Source organism: Pangasianodon hypophthalmus, chromosome 19 (assembly GCF_027358585.1).
Source record: "Pangasianodon hypophthalmus isolate fPanHyp1 chromosome 19, fPanHyp1.pri, whole genome shotgun sequence".
In the NCBI taxonomy this organism is placed as follows: Eukaryota; Metazoa; Chordata; class Actinopteri; order Siluriformes; family Pangasiidae; genus Pangasianodon; species Pangasianodon hypophthalmus.
In genome coordinates this window covers 17,167,106-17,194,256 of record NC_069728.1, presented here as the reverse complement: position 1 = coordinate 17,194,256, position 27,151 = coordinate 17,167,106, and the positions used below count along the sequence as shown (strand labels likewise).

The window sequence follows — 27,151 nt, the reverse complement described above, 5'->3', positions numbered from 1 at the left end:
ATAGATAGATAGATAGATAGATAGATAGATGGCCACTGTTCATGTTCACTCTACCTATGGCCATGGGATAAAAGCATAGAAAGTTCAGAAGCATTTAGTATTAAATCTGAAGTCATTAGAACTAAAATACCTTTTTAAAGGAATCTGACAGTGCTAGAGGAAACCCGTGCATTTTTCTGTGAAACTCACTTGAAGGCCATCTGGACGAGGTGTGCGAGGACGTCCTGGGCGTCCAGCGTGATGCGGCTCAGGTCTTTGTCCTGCTTGATGAAGTTGAGCAGCTCCGAGGCGTTGGCCATCCAGAAGGCCAGAGCGCCAGCGATGTTTTTCTGCTTCTGTAAGAGAGATGGAGTGTTATCCACAGCTCGGGAACAAACTCACGAGGGCCAGGAGAGGGGTTCTCACAGCCACAAGAAGCAGCAGTCCCAGGACAGACTTGAGCCCCTGTCTGACCCACCCTTGCTCCCCCACAACCAGACACCGCGGGCCGAGTGGAGCACAGATCTGTGACTAACTCAGTAGAACGTTCCCACTGTAGCCACTGTGCACCATCAGGCATCAGTACAGCAGGAAATGATTTAGTTTTAGTCTTTTCCCACTGCACAAAGTACCAGAACTTTTGGCTCTGGAAGGCTTTATCTGCTTTTTCCTTTAGTCATGTATCTGGTATCAAAGGCTCCATGTGGATGTTTCCAGTAAATAATGGTACTTGGACAGCACTCATAGGAGAAAGAGGAAAAAGAAAAAAAAACTGGAGTGCCACCTACTGTAGAAGGTCCGTAACATTAACAGGTAACATTATGAACTTCAAAGCAATTTGCTGCTGTGTTTTAAGTTTCTTCAATCAAAAAGTGTAGCAGCAAAAAAGATTTTTGCGTTTTATTTATCAGTCTTTTAATACAATTAAATGTTTCAATGTTTTCTTAGGCCAAACGAACAAAAAATTTCCACTAGATTTACAAAATTTTCGCTGATTTTCTTCATACTCGTGCATGTATGTTGATAAACACCAATTACCGGTAAATTACAGAGCATGTTCATGGTGTAGCTGATTTACATTAAGCCACGCCCTCAAAATTACAAGCTCACAGAGAGCTGAAAACAATGAGTGAACTGTGAAAGAGCACCTCCAAAGAGTGGCATATGCTAAATCTTCCAGTAACGCAGCTCAGCCACTGCAGTGCGTCAGCTACCAGAGACACACACTAACTCTTACTCCTTTTAGAGGGTGCCATTACTTTAGTCCTAATTAAATTTGTCTTATTTTATGGATTTTAAAAAATATATTGCTTTTATTTAAGTCATTAATATGAACTGACTGAATTTCATGAAATTAAATTCATTAAATGAAAAAATAAATGATTTAACTTGACAGCGTAATCCATACGGAAAATCGTAGAAACTCACGACAATTGTACGATTTGAAGCTGATTAAACAATGTCCATGTTATTGAGTCTCCTTACACGTAAACTTAGGATACGAACATTTTCCTGAACTCACCGGATTTCCATGAATACCACATTTCCTGTGTAAATGCTCCTGCGAATGTTTTACGAGTAATAATAAATTTGTTCGTATCCAGCGACGGAAATGAGACCCAATACTTTTACAGCGTAAATTTCGTGTTTTTGGATCACACAGAATGTGATTTTTTTTGGATATTTTCATTCAGCTGATAACATCCTTAAAATATTATTCTCATTTTGTCATAGCTACCATCAGCGTAGATTTTTCTAGCTAGACATTTTTCTAGGTGATATAAGCTAGTTAACCAACACTGAACACTTCTTCCATGTTGAACTTCAACTTAATTAAATTAATGCACCATGACGACGCAGTAGCTTTAACTGTTGTCACGGTAACTGCTGTTTCTAAAGTTGGTGGAAAATGACCTAGAACCTCAGGTACTGGTTCCTGTGCAGTGGAAAAAAACACTCAGAGACTGAGGCACTTAACAGAGCAGTGTCTGGTTGCTGTGGAGTTAAATGTCCCCAGTACACAGCGAGGGATACACACGGCCCAGACACACACACACTTGCTGACCTGGAACCTTGTGTATACCACATACACACGCTCGCATACACACACACGCGCACACACACACTCGTTTCCCTCTGACGGCGACGGCTGCCCCCCCTCCCTTTCTGGTTTCAGCCATAGAATGCATTCAGAAGAACAAGAACATTAACCACAGAGAACAAAATAAAAAATTATTAAAAGAAAAGAAAAAAAAAAACAGAACAAAGCAACAGAACACGGGCTTGTCTCGCATCCACACTGAAGTGCAGGAAGCAGAAGGTAACATGGAGATGCCAGAATTAAAATGCTGCCACAGTCAGAGATCGGAGTTTTACTTGGAGTTTTAGTATCACATGGTCCAGGTTGGAGCTGAATGAAGGGTTACGCTTGGGTTTAATATTATTATTGTGTTTCTGTTTTTTAGTGTCCAGCTGCTGGAGGAGGGATTATTGGCAAAGTTTCTGTTATGGGAGGGGCAAAGGCATGTAAGACTAAGCCAAGCTAACTGAGGAGGGGGGAAATGAGGAGAGAGAGAGAGAGACAGAGAGAGAGACAGAGAGAGAGAGAGAGAGAGAGAGAGAGAGAGAGAGAGAGAGAGAGAGAAAGAGAGAGAGACAGACAGAGAGATAGACAGCTCTCCCTGGCAGTACAGTCTCCTACCTGGTCACCTTCAGGAATCTCCTGCAGAGAGAGGAGGAGTGGGAAGAGGGGGAACAAACAACCGACAGGACAGAGAGAGAGACTGTCAACAACGGCTATGGCATGGACAGAGATATCACAGGCATGTAAACACACACACACACGCGCGCGCACACACACACGCACGCACACAACAATGTACACAGTCCCTTCCTAACCTGACATTATACACATGTGAAGTGATGCATGTCATGTTTTTTTTAATCTTTTAACTCTTACGCTACAACCCTTGAGTGAAATTCATAAAGATTTCTTTTTAAAAGGAAAGTTGTAATTAAAAACATCGTCAGGACAGTAAAGGAGATGTTTATTTAAAATTTATGGATGGAGTCTCCAGAATCAGTGGTATGTAACACTCAGAGATACAGCTATAACTTTAAGCTACTTAGTTTACGAATTAAGCTACCGAGTTTACGAATTAAGCTACCGAGCTTACGAATTAAGCTACCGAGTTTACGAATTAAGCTACCGAGTTTACGAATTAAGCTACCGAGTTTACGCTACTGAGCTTAAGACTTGTAACATAGTTCTGTGTGTAGCAGTTAATGCTAAATGTAAACACAGTCTACTTTTATTCTTATGGAGTCTTTTGTAGCTAGTCTAAATTACTAAATGTTCCATCCATTATTATCCATATTATCACTATTTGACAGTTGCCAAGCAACAGAGCTTTTCGCTTTCTCCATATAAACAGTGAATGTTTTGCCGAAGAAGCACAAATTCTATTCATTAGCACAACATTAGAAAAGCTAGACAGGCCACACTTCCTGGACAGGCCATGCCCACAAGATTCAACCTGGATGGACAGCAGTGACCTGTTGCTTGCTAGTGTGAATGCGGGATTAGCTTTTACGGTGAGCAATCAGTCTGAGGCTTTAGTGTGAGGCTTAAAATGTGGATTTCTATATTGTAGAAAATTAAAAAAATGTCTTTTTATTAGGATTAAAGGTTTTTAATCCATATTTTGGCCAGACGTACGAGACCTCATTGATGCCACAAGTACGCGCCTGGTGTGAGTGTGTATTCTCTCACTACACGTTCTGGCACAGGACCAGCTCAGACATATAAGATCTTGTGCACTATTTTAACTCTCTCTATTTTTATCCTTTTACTTTTGCCACACAGCAGGTCAGGCCACCTACGGCTCTGGCGGCTAAACGGCAGAGTAAATAAATCGGCAGCGGCTGTTTCATTCATCTGGCGCGTGATCACAGGCTGTGTGAGTCACCGCCCCTGAACAGTGTAAAGTTAAAACAGACGGGAAGGGAAAACACGCAGACGAACACAAACACACACAAACAAACATTGAGCAGCACTATCACGTACATAAGGGCCATGATTTGAGCTGTGATGTAGGCCATGCCTTAAATGCTACACCTACAGGAGCTGCTACAACAACTACAGCAATCTATACATCAAAATCAGCAGGGTCTAGTCACGCTACAAGGCTAATGCTGCTAACTGATACTTAGAATTACCATTTTAGCAACATCACACTCTGTCAGTGTGTCAGTTTATGACAGGGAGGCGTGGCCTAAGGTTTAAAGGAAGTACTGCATGTACAAAGTGAATCGTGTTATTCTTGAGTGTGTGATGAGTGTGTGATAATGCTAAACTGGCTTGTTAGCTACATTAGCCACGATTACATTTGAGGTAGTGTGTCAGGCTTGTTATTTTTTGATCGAGGAAACTGGATTGTAGTGAGGCTGGGAACTCACCTGGATCACTCCTTCCATCATGCTCACCATCTTGTTGACGATGGCGATGACTTTGTGCGTCCGCTCTGACGCGCTCATGTCGGGTCTGTAGTGGCTGGACAGCACGTAGCGGCAGGTCATGTACAGCACGTAGGTGGGGGACAGCTTAAAGTGCACGGTGGAGCTGTTGGTGTAGTTGATGATGGCCGACAGGAAAGCATCTTCAGCTGAGGGGGAAAAGAAAAAAAAAACAGAGAGCACGATTTAATCATTGGGATATTAAATGGAGATGTTCTTTAAAAACTAAACAGCAGCATTAAGGTCACTTTCACACCTATTAATCAGTTTTAGTTAAAATCATTTGACTGTTTTTATTTGTTTGCTATTTGGCTTGGTTTGCTGGATGAGGTGCGTGTAAAAGCGTGGAAACGTCAAAACTCTGGTCAAAGTCAAAAATACAGTGACTATTAAAGATAAAAAGAAATAACCCAAACACAGAGAGCACAGAGTCGCTGCTGAATAAATGATTCATTATATAAACAACTAGTTTAAAAACTTTTTGCAGTTCATCTAGCATTTATTTTCTCTTTATGTCCAAATCTCCAGATTCCATTCCTACAGTGCTACAGCTCTGTCTTTTGGCTCAGTTTAGCAAAAAAAATGCGATATTGCATATTTGATTCACTTCCTGTATTCGAGTCGATTCAGAATCGACTCACTTTCTCACTGCAATCGACTTCACTTGGAAGCAGACCGAGGCGGGAAACGCACTCCGTTCAACACGTTGCAACACTGCGTGTGTGAAAGCACCTTAAAGTTCTTATCACACGACAGCACATAGCGTTGTTGCTCATGCACTTCAAAGAACATCTTAAACCGAATAAGGACGGAGACTGAGATGGGTGATAACATTGTCCTGATGTTCCTGTGCCTCAGCAGGGGTCACAGACTCAGGACTGCACGCACAACTCTCCGGTGAAAATCAAACACACACTCACACCACTAACACACCACCGGTACACAGTCAGTGAGGGGCCTCTCAGAGAACGACCTAAAAAAATACACAATAATAAACAGTAAAGCAAATCAACACCAATGAGTTATTATATGAGTGGGAGCTCATCAGTACTGCCATCTTGTGGTGAGTCAGGGAAGTGGTGCGATGAAATAATCAGTCTCTCTCAAGTGCAATCGAACTGAATGGTGTTAATAAAGTAACACTAAACTTTAGTGAGTTGTCCGGCTTTCTCGCTGCTTCTCTTAACTCTTTTTACTCTCACAACTTCAGTTCCTACTTGTGTTTTTTTCAAATTCAACATTGTTTGGCGTGCAACACAGCGATATATAAACTATACAGCAGACATCATAGGTACTGAAGTGGCTTATTGCTTTTATACCACAGCACGGTTAAGTTTATATTACTACGCTCGTTCGAATACGTTATCGTTTCTATAGCAACAGCTCATTCACAAAGATTTGTACTTGCGGACGGGCCACACAGTCTACGACTGATAGTAAACAAATACAAAAGGGTGTTTTGTTAGGAGACGTTTATGGACATGTCAGCGATTTCTAATGATAGTCACGAAGCTTTGAAATGTTTTCCAGCATGGCAAAGTCTTCAGGACAGAAGAGTTTACGCTTTCTGGTTTCCTGGTAAAATGACAAGCTGTGTTTTTTCGTCTCATTAGCTTTAAGAAAGAGAAGAAGACAGGCAGGCGAGGGAATGGCTGTTGATAGCTGCTATAACGTAAGAGATAACAGGAACTAACTTGTCTCGCTGAAGTTCCACAACATTAAATCTAACTACAAACTGTTAAAAAGCACAAAAAGTTGTTCATTAATAAATAAGAAATTGTAATCGTTAGCAAATTGGTGTGATATAAATGGCGTAACACTTATAACTTAATAACTTCAGTCCGTCATGTGTCATTACTTTCTTTTAAAAAGGCGATAAAAACTATGAATAAATTCGTTGTTCAAAAACTATTTTCATTAATATTAATAATATTCACTATAAAGAATTCATCCATCCCACAATGTAGTCTGTTCATGGTAAGCTTTGGTTGCTTAGCAACATAATGGAGATTAGGGTATTCTATGGACAGAGCAAGGTATAACGTTTTATTGGTTTAAAACCAGGTGCATTAATTAACACACAACTCGATTATTGCGGATTACAGGTGTGTGTATATCGATGACTTTACAACGAGTCAATCAGGCTTTATAATGAAATTATCTGTGTAATAAATATATTTTGTCTATTATCCATTTATTTCGTAAATGGACAGGGTACACATTAGGCCATGAATTTACATCATCAGTGTTTTGCGCTTCACTCACCGCAACTGTTCACTCAGTGTGCGAATGACAAGCTAGCCCAGTTCACAGGTTTCTAAACCCAGCACGTATCTAAATCTCAAACAGGTTTTGGTCTTCTTTAGGACAAGGCGGGAGGAAAACGCGTCTTTGCTACGTTACATATGCGGTGTCATCTTACCGGTTGTGCTTTGAAAAGGTTAGAGTAAACTAGATTAGAGTTGAATCTGAGTGAACTTTGAGTGCAGCGACAAAGCATCAAGTCCAGGCGGTGCGCTCCACCCAGAGTAGCGCTGCCTGCAGGCAAAACGTCACCGCTCTCTCTGTAGGGAAACAATGGCTTCACTGGCATAAAGAGGTTTTGTCGCTGATCTTCTGTCAATGGCCTTAGGGATGAGTCCATATTTTCAAATATTCTACATTTTTAAGAAAACCTGAATAGGAAATTGGGCAGTAAGTACTCGGAAATCCGTCTCTGGACCCATGTTCTGATCTGATGGAGACTACAGTGCTGTTTCTGTAAAATGTAGTCATACTTTGCATGGACATTTGCATCATCCACCAAGATCTACCTCTGGATCGTTCCCTTCATGTCAAAATGGAAAACAGCTGATTGACACACAATCATGCAGTCATGACCTGCTACAACGAAACAGCACGTACATTTAAAATGAGCAGGAGTGTAAAACTTTTATGAAGGATGAAGACGAGGAAACAGGAGCTCTGCTTATTCACGCTGCCTCTCAGTGAATGGAGCTTTCACGGACGCAGATAATTACACTCATTATACACACAGTTTCCTGTTTATTAGCTCCTCGTACACGCCATCGTCAAGTTTACCACAATAATAATAGTTTGTACAAAGTATTGGCTCCCCTCTACTTTGTACCGCAAAGGAAAGGGAGCACCACTGCACCACTGAGCAGATGAATCTGGATGGTGGTTTATTTTCAGCGTGCATGTGGCATTAATGTGTGTGTATCAGTGTTGTTAAGGTTTTAAACACCATCTTACTAAACTTACTGATTTACAAAAAACAACGAATTTTTTTTATTATTTTATAATTTAACTAGGTTTTATTATTTGCTTTATTATTTATTTTTATTTATTTGTTTGCTTTAACATATACAGTATACACACACACACACACACACACATACATACATACATATATATATAATTTTTAGATCTAATTTTATTTATTTATATTTATATTTACATTATTGTTACGGTCACTGCTATTATTTGTTATATTTTTTTGACTACATTTTATATATTTCTGTGTTTTTACTTTCACTGTAAAGCACTTTGCTGCATTTTCAATGTATAAAAAAGCTAAATAATTGATTTGGTTTAATATTTTTTTATTATTACCATTATAGCATTATTATTATTATTATTATTATTATTATTATTATTATTATTATTATTATCATCATCATCATCGCCATTATTATTATTATTATCACCATCGCCATTATTATTATTATTATTAAAGCACACAGTTACATTTGTTGGTCACCCACTAATTTAGTAGGTGCTCAACTGGAGACTAACGCATCCCCCTTCCAACACACACACTCCACCATGTCAGTGTCAGCGCTGCAGAATAAACACTATCTACCTAATACCAGCTCAGTGGCAGTGCTATAGTGAGATCTTTATTCGATGTATGACAGGAAGTGACTCAGAGTGTCATTAAGAGATTTAATAGTGTGCACTCCCTCTAGCCTAATAAACATCCATTAATGAAGTGTATCTTTTTTATCAGGAAGCAGTGGGACCACAAGCCAACTGCTAATTTAATACAGATAACAATCTTAAGAGGCTTTTCAGGAGTTTTAATATTTAATCATGATGTTAGGCTAGAAAACTGTACCATGCCTCGTTACTGGGGTGGAACCCTCAATCGTACATCTTCTGCATCTTTAATACACATCTGTCACCTGGAAATGTGGATATAGTGTAGCTTTATGAAGATTTAAACTACTGTGATACATTTTTAGAGCACTGCTTATTGTTTTTAGAGTAAATTAGTCATGTATTGATCATGTATTGATCTGGGAATTGATTTTTCCCTTGCTGCGCTCTAAAAATGGATTCAGTTGTTGATTTTTGGCCGAAAGCCTGACGGCACGAGGCTGTGAAATGGGTCGAGTGGAAAAGCTCTTTCATGTCTAGTCCACTAGCATGACAACAGAACATTCAACACAATACATGTCTAACATCGTATCATAAAACGACCTGGAAAGACAAACACGTACAAAATAGAAAACAGCATGTGGAATTAGTTCATGTGTGTAGATGAGAGAGGGATTGTGTGTGTGTGTGTGTGTGGGTGTGTGTGTGTGTGTGTGTGTACTTACAGTTGTCCCTGAACTCGATGCTGGCCGGCAGCGTGAGCTCGGGGCTGTCATGAGGCCTGTAAGGAGAAAGCAGACGTTCAGTGAACCAGCTCACGTACTCCACATTCACTCCACTGTCCACAGACACACTGCGCTCCAGCCCTGCTGCTCCTCTCCGGCCATACAGCATGGTGCTCTGTGTGTGTGTGTGTGTGTGTGTGTGTGTGTGTGTGTGTGTGTGTGTGTGTGTGTGGGTGCAGTAATACTGTATTATAGATGAGAGAACCGGACAAGAGGATTCAGGTTTCCACAGTGTTGATGACAGAGGATCAGGTTTTATACACATTTCATTCCTAAACTAACTTCACAACACAACACACTTCCTCTCTACACTGAGTCTATACACAACACACTTCCTCTCTACACTGAGTCTAAACACAACACACTTCCTCTCTACACTGAGTCTAAACACAACACACTTCCTCTCTACACTGAGTCTATACACAACACACTTCCTCTCTACACTGAGTCTAAACACAACACACTTCCTCTCTACACTGAGTCTAAACACAACACACTTCCTCTCTACACTGAGTCTATACACAACACACTTCCTCTCTACACTGAGTCTAAACACAACACACTTCCTCTCTACACTGAGTCTAAACACAACACACTTCCTCTCTACACCGAGTCTAAACACAACACACTTCCTCTCTACACTGAGTCTAAACACAACACACTTCCTCTCTACACTGAGTCTATACACAACACACTTCCTCTCTACACTGAGTCTATACACAACACACTTCCTCTCTACACTGAGTCTAAACACAACACACTTCCTCTCTACACTGAGTCTATACACAACACACTTTCTCTCTACACTGAGTCTATACACAACACACTTTCTCTCTACACTGAGTCTATACACAACACACTTCCTCTCTACACTGAGTCTATACACAACACACTTCCTCTCTACACTGAGTCTAAACACAACACACTTCCTCTCTACACTGAGTCTATACACAACACACTTCCTCTCTACACTGAGTCTATACACAACACACTTTCTCTCTACACTGAGTCTATACACAACATACTTCCTCTACACTGAGTCTATACACAACACACTTCCTTTCTACACTGAGTCTAAACACAACACACTTCCTCTCTACACTGAGTCTATACACAACACACTTCCTCTCTACACTGAGTCTATACACAACACACTTCCTCTCTACACTGAGTCTATACACAACACACTTCCTCTCTACACTGAGTCTAAACACAACACACTTCCTCTCTACACTGAGTCTAAATACAACACACTTCCTCTCTACACTGAGTCTAAACACAACACACTTCCTCTCTACACTGAGTCTAAACACAACACACTTCCTCTCTACACTGAGTCTAAACACAACACACTTCCTCTCTACACTGAGTCTAAACACAACACACTTCCTCTCTACACTGAGTCTATACACAACACACTTCCTCTCTACACCGAGTCTAAACACAACACACTTCCTCTCTACACTGAGTCTATACACAACACACTTCCTCTCTACACTGAGTCTATACACAACACACTTCCTCTCTACACTGAGTCTAAACACAACACACTTCCTCTCTACACTGAGTCTAAACACAACACACTTCCTCTCTACACTGAGTCTAAACACAACACACTTCCTCTCTACACTGAGTCTAAACACAACACACTTCCTCTCTACACTGAGTCTAAACACAACACACTTCCTCTCTACACTGAGTCTAAACACAACACACTTCCTCTCCACACTGAGTCTAAACACAACACACTTCCTCTCTACACTGAGTCTAAACACAACACACTTCCTCTCTACACTGAGTCTAAACACAACACACTTCCTCTCCACACTGAGTCTAAACACAACACACTTCCTCTCCACACCGAGTCTATACACAACACACTTCCTCTCTACACCGAGTCTAAACACAACACACTTCCTCTCTACACTGAGTCTAAACACAACACACTTCCTCTCTACACGACACACTTCCTCTCCACACTGAGTCTACACACTCGCATAGAGTAAAGTCTACATACTTGCATGTAACGTGAGCGTGTCACTCGGGGGCGATGTCGCGTGAACCAAACCACATTTTTCAGAAAGTTGCACGATCCAATTATAAAGCAAGTCACTTCCCACTGAAAGAATTCCTGATGCGTTTTCACTCGTCTGTATTCAGCAGGATCAAGACGCTCACGTATCAAAGCACGTCAATTAAACCAGCGCTGAAACGCACTATACTTTCATTCATGAAAAGACAATGCTTTAGATTTGATTTTATTGCGTTGCTGTGGGTTACATCACCTACACCATGTCTTTACTGGGAGGCGTTATAAACACATATCCTCTTTATTCTTTAGATTCACACACACCACAAGATCACGAGTGTAGCTTTCTGGAAATAAATTCATTATAAAATAACGAGATCATATCGGCCTGTGTGAAACACACAAAAAATATCTGTCCATGTGAGAGGTTTTTCTCACAGAGGAAACATTTTAGTAAAGATAACAGGTCTGTAAAGGGAGATTTATACAAAGTGTTTTTCATCCGATTCCGTCGCTAACCGTTTAGGATTTTGAACATTTTGAGAAAGCAGTTGGAGAGCACGAGGATGAGACACTGAGTAGTGGAGGTGAGAAGGGAACATTTTTATTGTTTAGACTTTATTGTTGTAAAGTTTTATTGTTTACACGAGATGTATTTGGAACAGTGTTACTCTGAAACTCTTGATAAAACACGTGCACGAAGGGACACAACATTTCCATGCGCGCACACACACACCTCTAGCACCTCTCAACCAATCAGCATTCGTAGATACACAACACATGATGCATGGTTTGCTTGTAGAGGACTGCGCACTACAGTGTATGTGTTTCTGTGTGCTACACTCACCCATAAACCCCCCCTCTGCGTCGGGACACAAATATACATTAATGCAGAAGTATAAATGAGGTTTTACATCCTGCACCAATTCTATACACACTTTCTTTGTATAAAAACTACACACAACAGACTCTACACAACACACACACCCTCCCAAATGAGACACACTCTCCCTACCTCTTACTACACTGAGTGTATGTGCTGTAACAGAACTCTCACCTCCCATCATGCTTTGCAAAGTCGGGCTCCGTGCGGATCATGGGCTTCACCATGCCTCGCTCCCCGACGTTACCTGGGCGATCCATGTCCAGCTTCCCTGAGCTCTGAAACCACAACACACACACACACACACACACACACACACACACACACACACACACACACACACACACACACACACACACAGAGTCAGATACACTAAATAGCTCTCACCTCCACACATGATGATAGCAACACAGACACACAAACACACGCACAGAGACGCACAGAGACGCACAGAGACGCACAGAGACGCACAGAGACGCACAGAGACGCACAGAATCGCACAGAGACGCACAGAGACGCACAGAGACGCACAGAGACGCACAAACAGACAAGGTGTGTGTACCTTGCTGGTTGGGAGTGCAGCGCCGCTGTGAATGTCCCCGTGCAGGTCAAAGGCCGTCTCTGGAACACTCCTACAGAAAAACAGGAAAGAGATAGAGATAATGTGATGAGACAAAATGAAAGAATTGTTAACACACTGTACAAAATGGCTGCATGGTCATTTAAAACAAACACACATACACACACAGTACATCCTCTAACTGTTTGCCTATTTTATTACCTCTTCCACCTGATTAGACACAGACAGAAAACGAGCCGAGATGAGGACGATGAAGGACGTCCATCATCTTCAGCTTTGTCTTCTTTTCTTTTCTTTCCATTTTGCAAAATGGAAGGATAAACAATGATGTGGTAGTGTGATGAACAGCACATCCTTCAAACATTTACTCCTCTTATACCTGAGCGATTCGACAACTATTACCATTTTTATTTATCAAAGAACGACACGTTATTCTTTTATCCATTTGTAGCTACATTCAACGCTGTCTACAAAACAAGCTAGCTCCTGTTCTCACTTACGTTACAGCAGCTTATAAACAGTCGTTCTCTCACCAGCCTCTTTTTTTCTCTCTATCCAGAGGTTAATGAGAGGAGAAAAAAAAAAAAAAAAACGCAGCTCGTCATGTTACCGAGAAACCACAAAGCATAAACTCCTTCATCCTAGAGACAAAGCGCTGACACTGGAGACTCCTTCCATGAATGTTAAATAAACGTCTCCTTACTGAAAACTTCATCGCCATTCACGTCCACGTGTATGCCGTTACTATAGCAACGATAACGTATTAGAACAAGCGCATTGACACAAACCTGTGATTTAGAGCTGCACTACTGCCAGAGCTGCTGTTATAGAAAATAAAACTAAAAAAATGATGGCAGCCTGAACTACAGATAGAGCTCAGTATGGAGTGTTCCTGTTGCGTTAATAGATGCCAGGAGGCCACTTTAAATGAGATTAGTGTTATTAGATTTTTTTTTTTTTTAACAGAAGCTAACCTGAGTGAACACCTTTACGTCTAATAAAATGCAGTTAACACAGGTAATGAAATAAATCCTAACTGATTCTCCCCTTCAGGAGACTAAAGTTGGTGTGCTCCCTGTTCAAGTCAAGTCAAGTGTCATTATTGTCATTTTATTGCCATATACAAGTACATAGTGAAATGAAACAACGTTTCTCCAGGACCAAGGTGCTACATAAGACAAGCACAGAACAACACAGAACTACAAGGGACTACATAAATTATACAATAAAGTGCACAAGTGCAAACATGTGCAGACAGCACAAGACAGTACAAAACAGTAGAAGACAGCACAGTGACTACTGGGACAGACAGTGAGCGCAGTAAGTCCCAGTGCAGCGCCGACCAGTACACAGTTCTGTTTAAAGTGAACCTAGTGACAATAGTGCAAATAGTACAAGAGTACAAGACAAGTAGCTGAAATAGTGTAAACATAAGTGTAAACATAAGAGTAGCAGCCTATGAACAGTATAATATAATGAGTTATGTAGCAGTTATGTAGCATCCAGAAATAACGTACACTGCTTTAGAGACAACGTGATGAGACAAAATTAAAAGAATTATTAACACACTGTACAAAATGGCTGCATGGTCATTAAAAAGAAACACGCATACACACACACACACACACACACACACACACACACACACACACACACACAGTACATCCTCTAACTGTTTGCTTTTTTCATTCCCCCTTCCACCTGATTAGCCACAGACAGAAAACGAGGAGAGATGAGGATGATGGAAAGATAAACAATGATGAGATGGTGTGATGAACAGCGCATCCTTGAATCTCCCCTTTAGGAGACTGAAGTTGGTGTGCTCCCTGTCGTCCTGCACACTCCAGAAATAATGTACAGTGACCACAAGCTCAGTGTGCACTTTAACAGTGAAATGTACAGTATACGGTAATTTATAACAGGTTCACTAAGGTCACAGTAAAGTGTCCGGCCCTGTGCGGCTGAAAGACATCTGAAGGACGTCTATATCTCTTCAGTATGCACAAGTGTCAACAGTGCAGGAAACAAAACCTGAATTTTACCACAAACACACTCCGTCAGTGGCCGGGTTCACCCCATGCTAACTGTATAAATAATAAAACAGTTTATAGTGATATCCACCTGCAGAAATATTTGGATTTATAAGCAACCAGCTTACCTCTGACACTGGAGACTCCTTCCATAAATGCCAAATAAACATACCCTTACAGAAAACTTCACCACATCGAGTCCCCTTTTTTTATTTGTTAAATTAAAGCATGTTTGTGATTAGCCTTAGACTACACAAATCGTCCACTTCAGTGAGCCCTTACTATAGAAATTCTATATATATTATAACTTATTACAACAAAAACATGACTTGAATTAAAGGATGAAAATAAAATACTCAGTGAAAAAGAACAAAGTTTATGATGCATACTGAAAGAAAATATTAAATAGTGACACACACACATTTCATCCTGCGCTTTTATTACTGATCAACCCATTTACTGACACTAAAGTGAAGATAAAAAAAACGGCTCTTGCTCTCTGTTCATGACCTCACAGGTCGAAGTTTGCCTAGACGAAGTTGGCACAAAAAGTGAAAGCAACCGCAAATCGTTTTTTCCCCCCCACGTGTGTTTTTCCTCTTCAGAGAATTACATTATTTTTGGGTGAATTTTATTCACGAGTGCTGCCCTAGCTAAAAAGGAAGAATAGAAAGAGAAGAAGTTTTTTTAGGGATTGTTTTAGTAAGAGGTCGAGGGTCGTGGATAGCGGTGAACGTTTTGGATCAGAAGCAGATGAGCATCAGAGTGGAGAAAACTAAATGAGCCTGTCACTATATACAGACTGGAAAGTTAAATTAAAAGTTATACAAAACCACGAAGGGAGCGTGTGCGCACACACACACACACACACACACACACACACACACACACACATCACAGCAGTCAGTCAATGCCATGCTGGAAATGGATATTTCTTTATTAGGATAAATGAATGAGTAACAATCTCACCATCCAAATACACCAAAGCAGCATTTTAATGAAAGGACTGAGCTGCACTGTGTGTGTGTGTGTGTGTGTGTGTGTGTTCCTCACCAGGCAGTCCCACCGCCTGCACACACAAACACACCCAGGGGGGTCCCCACTCCAACACCACAGAGAAATCCACAAACTCACAATTTAGAAAAGTGCTGCTAAACCACTAAACTGAAACCCTTCACATTAAACACAAATCCGAAATATAACTAAACACACCCTCGTTCCCTTCTCTCGCGTTTCTCGCATTAATACACACGCACTCGCCCATCACAAGATGAAAATACAATATTATTTTCACACAGTATTATATATTTTATTTTAATGAATCGCAACGCATTAGTCCCTGTCATAAGCAAAAAAAAAAAAAAAAAAAAAAAAAAAAAAGAGAGGTCAGATTTGGTCGATATCGCAGGACCACATGTCACGTGTTCACGTCCAATACACTGCTTCTGTCCCTCAGAGAATCAGGACAGTGCACGTGACAGTGAAGCCACGTGCTTTCAGACGTGACATGAGGAAACACTCGCTTTAACACACACACACACACACACACACACACACACACACACACACACAGGGAAAAACAAGGTGTAACCTTTCTATTAGGCATGACATTGTATTTCTGTCACGAATCCCCCTTAAAGGTGCATTAGGTAAGGTTTAAAAAAAGAAAGAAAGAGAGAAAAGTCTCTAACAGTTAAATACATGGAGTTGAATAAGATTTGAATGATTTTTTTTTTTTAAACTCATTCAACCTGCCCACAAGTCACATGGTCTATCGAGACACTGATTGGTAAAGTCGTGAATGCTTTAATCTGAATGTTTCAGGCTGACGCTCCTGCTCTGATCTCTTTCAGCAGTTCTGGAGGTTTAGCGCCGTTTCCGTGTCCCGAGATGTCCTCACGTCCACGCAGGCAGGCGCCAGAATTACATTTCAACAATCCAATAAAAAATTCTCCATTCATGCAATACTGTGAGTTCGTGAAACCAAACCAAGACGTTAAAATATTTAAACACGGTAAATACACATGAATTGTGTTCCTAATATAGAAGCTAAAGGCGGTGTATCTCAGGGTGAATCTGGTGATATTGTGACAATACTGTGTGTGTTGAATATGACAATAAGAAGGATAACTGGATCATCACACGTCTAACACGTCCGTATTCAGACTCGGAAAGCAATCGGAAAGCCGACGTAATTCAGTTCTGTTTAACTGCCATTTTATCGCGTGCGGAATAAAGTCAACGTTTTCATCTCTAGAAAAAGTACAACATGATACCACTTTTTCTTTTCTGTTACTCAAACCTTGACTATCAGTCTTTAAAATATTTTTCCTTTAAAATCTCTTAAGATTTAAAATGACTTTTAAATTGAAACACACACATTATATATATATATATATATATATATATATATATATATATATATATATATATATATATATATATACACACACACACTCACATATATTATACGTAATTAGGGAAAAGAAAAGAAAAAAAGAAAAAAGAAAAAGTGTCACTTGATATGCTCCCAAACCCAATTCCAATCTTTTCCATTTGTTACAGGATCAGCTCAGATTCTTTCTTTTATTTCTCAGACATCTGATCCACCATTTCTTGCTGGTATTAGACTGATACTGATCCCGAGTATCGCATCAGTCCCAGCTCTAACTTCTTCCAAAAGAATTTTCCATCATTTTGAGCGAAACTCCACACTTTTCCAGAAACGTGTGTAACGCTAACGAAACACACAAGTCATGAGGTAGACGTGAAACCATACAACAGCCTGACAAACACACAATGCACAGAAATTTCAACACACACACACACACACACACACACACACACACACACAGTTTTACGATGGTGAAATCACTAAAATAAGACGTTTTATTCACACAAAGCTGATTTCCACTCACCAGTGCTGTGCTGTGCTCCTCTGAGCCTGCATACACTGAGACCAGTTCATCCAGGACTTTATACATAACTACACTCAACTGTGTGTGTGTGTGTGTGTGTGTGTGTGTGTGTGTGTGTGTGTGTCCTGCCTCCAGCAAACACACTGCAGTGACACACAGCCACACCCGCTCTGATCAGATTATAGACTTTCCCTGCGCCTCAAGCCTCTCATAACCTCCTCTTTTTTCCTCCCTCTCTCTCTCTCTCTCTCTCTCTTTCTCTCCCCCCATGTGTGTCCCGCCCCGTCCCGTCCCGTCCTTCTGTCCCTCACACACCCTCGCTCTCTTGCCTCTCTCACACACATTTGTGTGAAGTGCTGGTTGCCATGGCAGTAGAGTCTCCAGCGATACGCACGCCACTGATGGCAATGCAAACACTGCACACCGGCACAAACAATCAACGTCAAACCTGTGTCTCTCGCTTTCTCTCTCACTCTCACACACACACACACACACACAGACACACACACACACACAGCTGATGATAACAGAGCTATTTACTCTTTGCGTGGGCGAGGTGATGTACTCAGGTTCAAAAAAAAAAAAAAAAAAAAAAAAAGATCTAAAAATTACTTATTAAGACTTGCTTAAATTTAAATCACTCAGTCTTTTTTTTAAAAAAAAATAATTTGACGTTTTGTAAATTGTCATGGAAACTGCAGAGAAATAAACTACACGCATATTTAAAAAAGAATTTAATAAAATCACACAATCAAGAGGCGCTGCACCAAAGACGAGTCTGAAGAACAGGGCTAGAGAAATAAAACACCCTGCTGCAGAAATAAAACTTCAGCTGGAGGAAAATAATCAACGTTACCACCCTGAGGTTTATATTTCCAGTGTAATGACAGTGTTTTAGCCGAGTGTCGCTCAGATATTTCTCCTGTTAATCAGCTTCAGCTTTTCCTCCTGTTGTTGATTCACTGCGTTGTTGTTGTAACTCTTTAGCAACATCATATCTTTCTATACAAAAAACCCAAAAATATTAACCATAGTGTTTTTTTTTAAAAATCTGTTTAACGTTAAGGTACATTGACGTCCCTGCGAACGAGCTGTTGCTATAGAAACGAAAACATAACTTACAGCTGCAGTATTGTCATACTATTCCTCAACACTTTCTGACCAATCAGAGTTCAGTATTGTGCTGTAAACCCTATTTAAAGAAGAAAAAAAACATAGCAATTATTCCCTATTTCAATTTTTATAAAATATTGTTTGTCGTGTGGATTTGACAGAAATACAGCCACTCACTGCACCTGTCAGTGAGTGTGTGTACTATTTTATCAGATTATAGAACAAAATAAAAAAAACAACACACACCCCTTTTCCATCCTTAAACAGTACAGTTTTCTGAAGGGTGCCAAAACTTTATCTTACTCACAAACACTCATATCTTGTAGCTTGTAACCACAGGGCACAGGGTATTTTATAACTGTATATGTTATATAAACATATATTTATATTTACTGAACTTTAGTTTAGTTTCTTTTATATTTATTGAACTTTAACTATAATTATATATACATTTTGCTTTTTTTAATTTAAATATTATATTTACATATTTCTATATTTCTGTATGGTCATTACTACAAGGGTGTTCTGTACAGAAGTATATCAGGTATCCTGCTCATTGGTATGACAAAAGCTTTTGTAAAAGAAATAACGCCTGCGCGCGCGCACACACACACACACACACACACACACACACACACACACACACACACACACAAAAAACACCAATTTTTTCCTTCCCAAGTTTATTAAAGGTGCAGCACATCTGTTCCTCTAGCAAATATTTCACACCTACTCTTTTCCTCTCTCTCTCTCTCTCTCTCTCTCTCTCTCTCTCTCTCTCTCTCTCTCTCTCTGTGTGTGTGTTTTTTTCTTCTGCAGTCGTACAGAAATAGTTCGCTCTGTGAACTGAAGCCTGCCGTTTAAACGGCGAGTGCGCCGGAGACTAATTTGATTACAGACTACACTTGGCAGCATCACAACGCTCACAACAGTTCAGCTTTCTGAAGCCAAGAGAAAAGTTCTGATTTGAGAATCGCTGTCTGTTTTAGATAAAAATATTTTTGAGTTTTGGAGCTTTTACGACTCATCATATTTCCAGTTTAAGTGATTAAACAGCATAATGCTCTAAAACAAGTGAATCATTTAGAGCTTTATGTATTAACAGAACTGGATCTTTTGCATTATTATTATTAATTTTTGTTGATGTTTTAATTCAGGAAAGATTATAGATTGTATCGTGTCATACGAATGCATGTTTAAATTCTCAAATCTGATTGGTCAGAAGGTGTGCATTATTTTTCCCAACTTAGGAAAGTCTGCAGGACAGAGGAGTTTACACAAAAAAACAGACTGCATTACACAGAGAGAGAGAGAGAGAGAGAGAGAGATTAAATGAGAAAAATAGAGAGAAAGAAAGAGAGACTGAAAGAGAGAATGAGAGAGAGATTGAATGAGAAAGAGAAAGAAAGAGAGATTGAATGAGAGAGACAGAAAGAGAGAGAGAGAGAGACCGAGAGAGATTGATTGAGAGAGAGAGAGAGAGATTGAATGAGAAAGAGAAAGAAAGAGAGATTGAATGAGAGACAGAAAGAGAGAGAGAGAGAGAGAGACAGAGATTAAATGAGAGAGACAGAGAGAGAGAGAGAGAGAGAGAGAGAGAGAGATTAAATGAGAAAAATAGAGAGAAAGAAAGAGAGACTGAAAGAGAGAATTGGAGAGAGAGTATGAGAGAGAGGTTGAATGAGAAAGAGAAAGAAAGAGAGATTGAATGAGAGAGACTGAATGAGAGAGAGAGAGAGAGAGACTGAGAGAGATTAAATGAGAGAGAGAATAAGAGATAGATTCAATGAGACAGAGAGAGACCGAGAGAGATTGAATGAGAGAGAGAGATTGAATGAGAAAGAGAAAGAAAGAGAGATTGAATGAGAGAGACAGATTCAATGAGAGAGAGAGAGAGAGAGAGAGAGAGAGAGAGACTGAGAGAGATTGAATGAGAGAGAGAGAGAGAGAGAGAGAGAGAGACAGATGTTGGTCAGTGTTTATGGCAGCTGTTACGTAAGGGAGAACAGGAACTAACTTGCCTCCCGGACGTTAAACATCATTATATGTCTTGTGTGATTTCTCGTACTATTCCAGCTTCCTGATCTCATCCTCATTGTAATAAACCAGTGTAACGTGATGTTCAGTAAAAGTAGATGAGCACTGAGGTGCTGTTCGTGCCGTAGATATCCACTCACCCCGACTTGTGTCTGCCCTTCACCATGCCCCCCGGGTCTCTCTTGGCCAGGGCGTGGTCGTAACTGGGGTCCACGAACTTGAAGACGTGTGCGGCGCCGAACTGCAGCGTCATTCCACTGCGCAGCACCGTGGTGTCCGAGATCCTCTGTCCGTCCACGAAGGTCTCGGCGTCCAGAGTGACGGGCGTGACCGTGACCAGACCATCGGCGTGCCTCAGGTTACAGTGGTGAGGCAGGATACCCGGCCCAAACAGCTGTCACAGGGAGAAACAACACACACTCTTAATCCGGGCTCTCGTTCTAATGCGACGACAAAATGACCAGCTGTCAGTGCGTTAAAAAGACGAACAAGACAAACATTCCTGCTTTTAAAGATCGGATATTTTAAATTTATACAGGGCATCCCATATGTTCCACTCAGCCCAAACACAATCACGTCTCGTCATTTATCCCTGAAAACCTGCTGACGTTATGATACACGCATCCTTTATAAACCTTATAAATCACACTGATGACTGAAAACACGCTGCGTACGTAAAAAAAAAAACTTTTCCCTGCAAATATTTTCTTTCACATTCACAATGAACAAATCTCTTTTTCTAGATATCCTGCAATCATGAAATTTTACATAAGACAGAACGTAGGCGCACGCACACACACACACACACACACACACACACACACACACACACACACACACACACACACACGTTGGTTTAATCTGCTCACCTGGATGTTGCCGTCTTCACTCCGGTCTGAGCCGACCTCAGTCACGCTGTGCTGTAACCGGTACAGTTTAGGCTTATCCCTGGAGTCTGAACCATCTACACACACCCACACACACACACACACACACACACACACACACACACAGTGAGAAACACACAGTCTACACTATGATGTTAATATATCACATGCATCCAGATACAGAAAATTAAAAATGCCTCTGTTCACAACCACCACAACACACACAGAAAATTTTCACAGACACCAGCAACACAAAAACTGTCTCCTCTGTACAGCTCCGTCTGATCCAAAACGCCCTGAGAACAAACTTCTACACGCATCTGACGCTTTTACATCCAAAAATCTCACTCGACACTTCTCCTAAAGCTGGTTTTATAGTAAAGGACGGGAAACATGTGATCATATGAACCTAAAATGGCGTAAGAGCACATGTACATGAGTACACTGATTAGAAAAAGCCACAATCTGTGAATATACATGAGTCTGAAAACACCTCCATGTTCTCCTGCTGTTTCTGATATCACTAACATAAGCTAACTTAGCTAGCCAGTTAGCTAACTGCGAGTAAACTAGCCTGCTCTTGTTATAAATAGATATGAGATTTCAGTCTTGATTTTCAGTGGTAGATAAACCGGTAGCTCGGGTGACTGAGACGAGCAGATTTAGCCACCGAGCTATTAGATTTTAACATGTATGTAACCTCAAGTAGTTAAGAAAATTTACCCCTGCTCCCTATTAAATTTCATAAAATGTACTTTTCATTTGGAATGCAGGCTGTTTAAATGTAGGACGTTTCACAGCTCACAGACAACTTTTTGTTTTGTTTTGATTTTTTTAGTGAAAAAAAACAATGTGCTACACAATCGTACATTCTTTCATTTCTGTTAAATTCACGTAACTATCTAACAAGCTCACCATATATTATTAATTTTCTTTAGCTACCACTTTTCAGCTGAGTAAATTAGGTTTCTGGTTAACCAAAACATCGGCATGAGCAACACACTCGAGATTAACGAATTTGTAATTTGTGTAGCCGCAATTTGCATGATAAAATATCAAAAGTTATTAATAGTAGTGATAATAGTAATAATATTATTATGACTATTAATACTAATACTATTATTACTATTAATAATAGCAATTATAACAGCAATAATAGTTTTTTCATGTCATATGTTCATCAATAACTTTAGCTAAGCTATCTAGCTAGCTAGTCCCTAGCGACGAGATCATCCTCTTCTCAACTGTGATTGGCTCAAAAGTGTCCAGCTTATTTACTGAGATCATAAACTAACCTCCATATTTTTGGTGCAATCACAGCTGAGATAAAGATGATCACATACCTGGGAAGTTCTAGTAGCTTAGAATTATATAACATAATATAATAATACATAATATCATATTATCGGGTTTGAAAATGACGACGCAAATCGCTTGTGGAAAAGTCACAAATTTATTAGCTAGCGATCTACCATGCTAATTCTAAGCCATGAAAAATTTCCAGATGGCTTACTTAGCCGTGTCCCCATGAGCTTTATAAAGAAGCACTGAGAAATCGTCTATTTTAAATTAATTTAATTTTTTTCGATTCAAAAAACACATTTTTGAGTGCAGAGGTCGATTAACATTTGTAACAGGAAAACTGCTAACTAAAATAATAATCTAAAAAAACCTTCTCGTTGCGCAGGAACAAACACTTTCATACATAATGAACCTTTTTACTACACCATGTTTCATCTTCACATGCATATTTTACAGCACTCTATAGTGCAATGTTTTTTAAACCCTGGGGTTCATTCTGGTCACGTAGAGAGCGACAGGTGAGGGAGGAAATGTTAGTGAGACAGATGCAGAGGGGCGGAGCAGCAGGTGAAAAGAAGTGTGTTACCTTCGTGTTGCCGATAAGCGTAGTAGGCATAGTGATTCCCTCGCCCTAGGAGAGGACACATGCACAGGAGCCAGAAGCACAGAGGAGCCAAAGTGACCAAACAAACACAGAGAGGGGGGGAGAGAGAGAGAGAGAGAGAGAGAGAGAGAGAGGGAGAGAGAGAGAGAGAGATGTAGCAGGAGAAAGAAGATTATTAGTTTGATTATTAGCACACACAGCTAACCCTCCATCACCGTTTCATTGTTTAGAGCGTGGACATACAATGTGTGGTTATACACAGATACACGTCTGCACACAGTGTTAGTGAACTACAGGAACTGCAGCAGGAAGAGGGACAGTGTGCAAGCAGCAGATGTGGTTAACAAAAAATATCTGGCACTGAGGAGTGGTGTCACTTGACTAACCAGAGACCTGAAAATATCTCGTCTCGGATACGTCAGTAAATCTGAGTAAACACGTCATTTATAACACAACTTTTCGGGGCTGCTGTTATAGGAAAATAATCAACGAAAGGATGGTGCGATTTGTTGATCATTTTCCCAGAACAGCACGTCCTGATGTGCTTCACTTCTCTTACACCACAGCAACACGAATAGCATTGTATCAGACATATCGTGCACTATGTAGGGTGTACAACACTGTTAGGTTAAACCCTATGTAGTGAGCATGTATAGTGAATAGAAACCTATTTGGAATTCTGTCTGGTGTGTGGAAAGACTGGAAGAACATTACTGATCAATAAACAAACAAATCTGAAATATTGAGGTTTATGATTAAAATATGACGTGACAGATTTGAATGCTGAATCTTTTAAATTATTAAAATCCGAATAGAATTTTTTAAAGGAATTTGGCACTGCTAGTACAGACGTGTTTTTCTGAGCTGTGAATGTCAGTGATGAAAGCAGTGCTACTAACGCTAACTCACTGCTACCCTTGTGTGTGTGCGCGTGTGTGCGTGCGTGTGTGTGTGTGTGCGGCGCACCTGGACTCAGCTCGACCAGGTAGGGTAATTTCTCGGGAGGTAGCGCTCCATGCAGCGACCCCATCCTGTCGCCCGGCTTGAGACCTTTCTTAGGCATGAAGTCAGGAGGACGTTTCTTCAGCTGGAACACTAACGCCTCTGTAACAACATGACGACAGTTTACTTCACTCGTCTGCTGTGAGACACCACATGCTAAAAACAACTGTGTTAATTATTTTCCTATAACAGCATGACTCTGTATAAATACTTATACAGGGATATGTTGGAAGCGTGTCAGACCTTTATCACTGGTCCATTCTCTGAAGATCTGTAAAGGGCACTCTGAGTCCTCCAGTATGGTCTCTTTTACAGGTTTATCATCACAGTGGACCACCTGAGGAACACAACACATCAAATTAATCACCATAACAAGCACGCCGTATTTACAGGCATGTCAAAGCTGGATTATATTTGTCTTTGTCCTCAGATATTAAGGCTACACGTCCATGTAGTGCAATACAAATGTAAACCGTGGAGGCAATATAGCTGACTACTGACAACGGACTAGTGCTGTGACTCAAATCGCATACTTGTGTACTATTTTGGATCATTATTAAGTAATAACACTAACCGGTTTTCCTATTACAGCCTTCATACCTATCAAAAGGTCTGTTTTTTGTACCAGTCTTCTAGATTTTCTAGATATAATTATATAATTTTTAAATATTAGCTCTGAGATTTCGATTTGAGGCGCAGATCATGACAACGATCACGACGACGGCAGACAGTTTAAAGAGCCCGTCAGTGTGTTTAACATCGCAGTATATGAAATCAGTAAACAATTCCCAGTTCGACATGGAAAGCTGACAGACAGGGATGTGCCATCTAGTGGATGTCGCTTTTAATCCTCCAGGCGTACATGAAGTACGTAGACGAGTGTATGAACAACGCTACTCTCAAAGTCATGTGTACAAACTGGCCTTTACTCTGGTCACGTTGTCTAGTGAGGGAAAGAGCAGATTCTACACCATCTTACCACCCAGTTCACCTCATAAACAAAGGTGATTGATTTCTCCAGTTGCTGAAGCTTTATTAACCTTTAAAAGACTGTGATAGCGCCACTGCTGTGAAAGTTCGTGTCTTGCTTAATGATTTAGGAATTACTTGGCGAAGAGACTTACTTTAAGATCAGTAAGTCAACACATTTACTGCACATCTGTGAAGCTATAATAGTTTTTGTTATTAATTTGTTTGGATTATAAACCTGCAATTTTCTTATTGTTTTATTTTCTTTATCTAGCTATCTTTTTTTTTTTTTTTTTGTCCCTATTTTCTCTACAATTTATTCTTGGCCAATTCCCACCCACCAGTCAGACCTCCCCTATCACATGACAGCTACCAGCCGGGGAGGATAAAGGCTCTGAGACACGTGAAGCCAGCTAACCATATCACATGGAGGAAAGCGTTATCCTCCCTCTTCCGGATACATGAGCTCATAGAGAGCCAGGATTGGCTAGTGTCACTGTGATTGGCAGAGGAGACAGAGGACGCCATTCTCACACTCTGAGACCATGGCCAATTTTGCGCTCTTGGACTCCTGGGCATGAATGGCTGTGGCAACATGGGGATTCAAACTCATGACCCTCTGACGCTTCTGCTGTGCCAATAACACATCTTTCTTATTTAATCCCTACGCGAATCGTAAGTCTTGTCATTCAGCAACAGGTTTGTGAGCATCATCACCCTAACTGTGCTGAAGTGCACCAAAGGCCACATATCCACTTGATGTGGAGATGATAAATCTACCAGGGCAGTGGTAGCTCAGTGGTTAAGATCTTGGTTAGAGATAAATGGTTAAGAGATAAATGTAAGTCGCTCTGGATAAGGGCATCTACCAAATGCCATAAATGTAGTTTATGAAAATCTGGCAAAAATTTGCAGAGACCTGTGTAGGTTAATGAAGTATGTGTGTAATTAAAAGGTAAGCAGAAAGGCAGAAGTGGGTGTGGACGGGGTAGGAGATTGAGGCATGGAGGCTGAGAGTACCCCCCTGAGAGGCTCTTAAAGTGACTGTACAAATGCTGAGAGGTGCTTCAGGTAACGCTTGTGATGTCTGTCACATGAGGACAGCAGAGGAGACATCAGCATTACCACAGCTCTCTCTCCATTCAGACCAGATTTACCACTAAAATAACAAGAACTATTATTAAGGGTTATTAAAATCAAATAAAAAAATCATCTTTAGCTACACCAGGAAGAAGAAAGATGGAGTGAGAACAAAAAGCAAGCGCAATATTTCTCTCCACACATGCTGGGCTGCCATCACTGAGCCAAACAGCAATTAATCAGAGGCAAAGAGCTCCTCTTAACATTAGACTCTGGCTTTAGTCCAGCACACACCCCATGCAGACGTGCTGAGATAGTGAGGATTTGTCCAGGGAGAAGCTGGAAGCATTTCATCAGCTCAATAAGCAAGCTGAAGCCCTGGCCAACTTACTACATGCACACAAAACAGGCAGGAGAGCTTTTAAAATTAATTACTAATCATATTTTACATGCTCACTTATAAAATCTGAGAAACACACGCCTCCCTTACAGCTCCAAGTCAAAATCGAGGTGTTTTTTTTTTTTAACTGCTGATTGCTGTTAGATGAGTGATTTC

The 27,151-nt window shown here is 40.5% G+C and overlaps 1 protein-coding gene across 16 annotated transcripts in view; it reads right to left on the bottom strand.

Moving 5' to 3' along the window:
* Positions 1-27,151, bottom strand: part of afdna (afadin, adherens junction formation factor a) — a 126,260-nt gene that overhangs the window by 46,985 nt on the left and 52,124 nt on the right. For 7 of the 16 annotated variants that reach the window (XM_053242127.1, XM_053242124.1, XM_034313668.2 and 4 more), the window contains exons 7-17: positions 24,790-24,883; positions 24,511-24,648; positions 23,527-23,571; positions 21,621-21,715; positions 20,892-21,145; positions 12,636-12,705; positions 12,248-12,351; positions 9,102-9,157; positions 4,438-4,643; positions 2,681-2,701; positions 190-335 (exon numbers count right to left, since the gene is read on the bottom strand). In XM_053242127.1, the coding sequence (XP_053098102.1) occupies positions 190-335; positions 2,681-2,701; positions 4,438-4,643; positions 9,102-9,157; positions 12,248-12,351; positions 12,636-12,705; positions 20,892-21,145; positions 21,621-21,715; positions 23,527-23,571; positions 24,511-24,648; positions 24,790-24,883 (1,229 nt within the window). The remainder of the gene's footprint in view (positions 1-189; positions 336-2,680; positions 2,702-4,437; positions 4,644-9,101; positions 9,158-12,247; positions 12,352-12,635; positions 12,706-20,891; positions 21,146-21,620; positions 21,716-23,526; positions 23,572-24,510; positions 24,649-24,789; positions 24,884-27,151) is intronic. The other 9 variants (XM_053242120.1, XM_053242132.1, XM_053242121.1 and 6 more) reach the window with 3 other exon arrangements.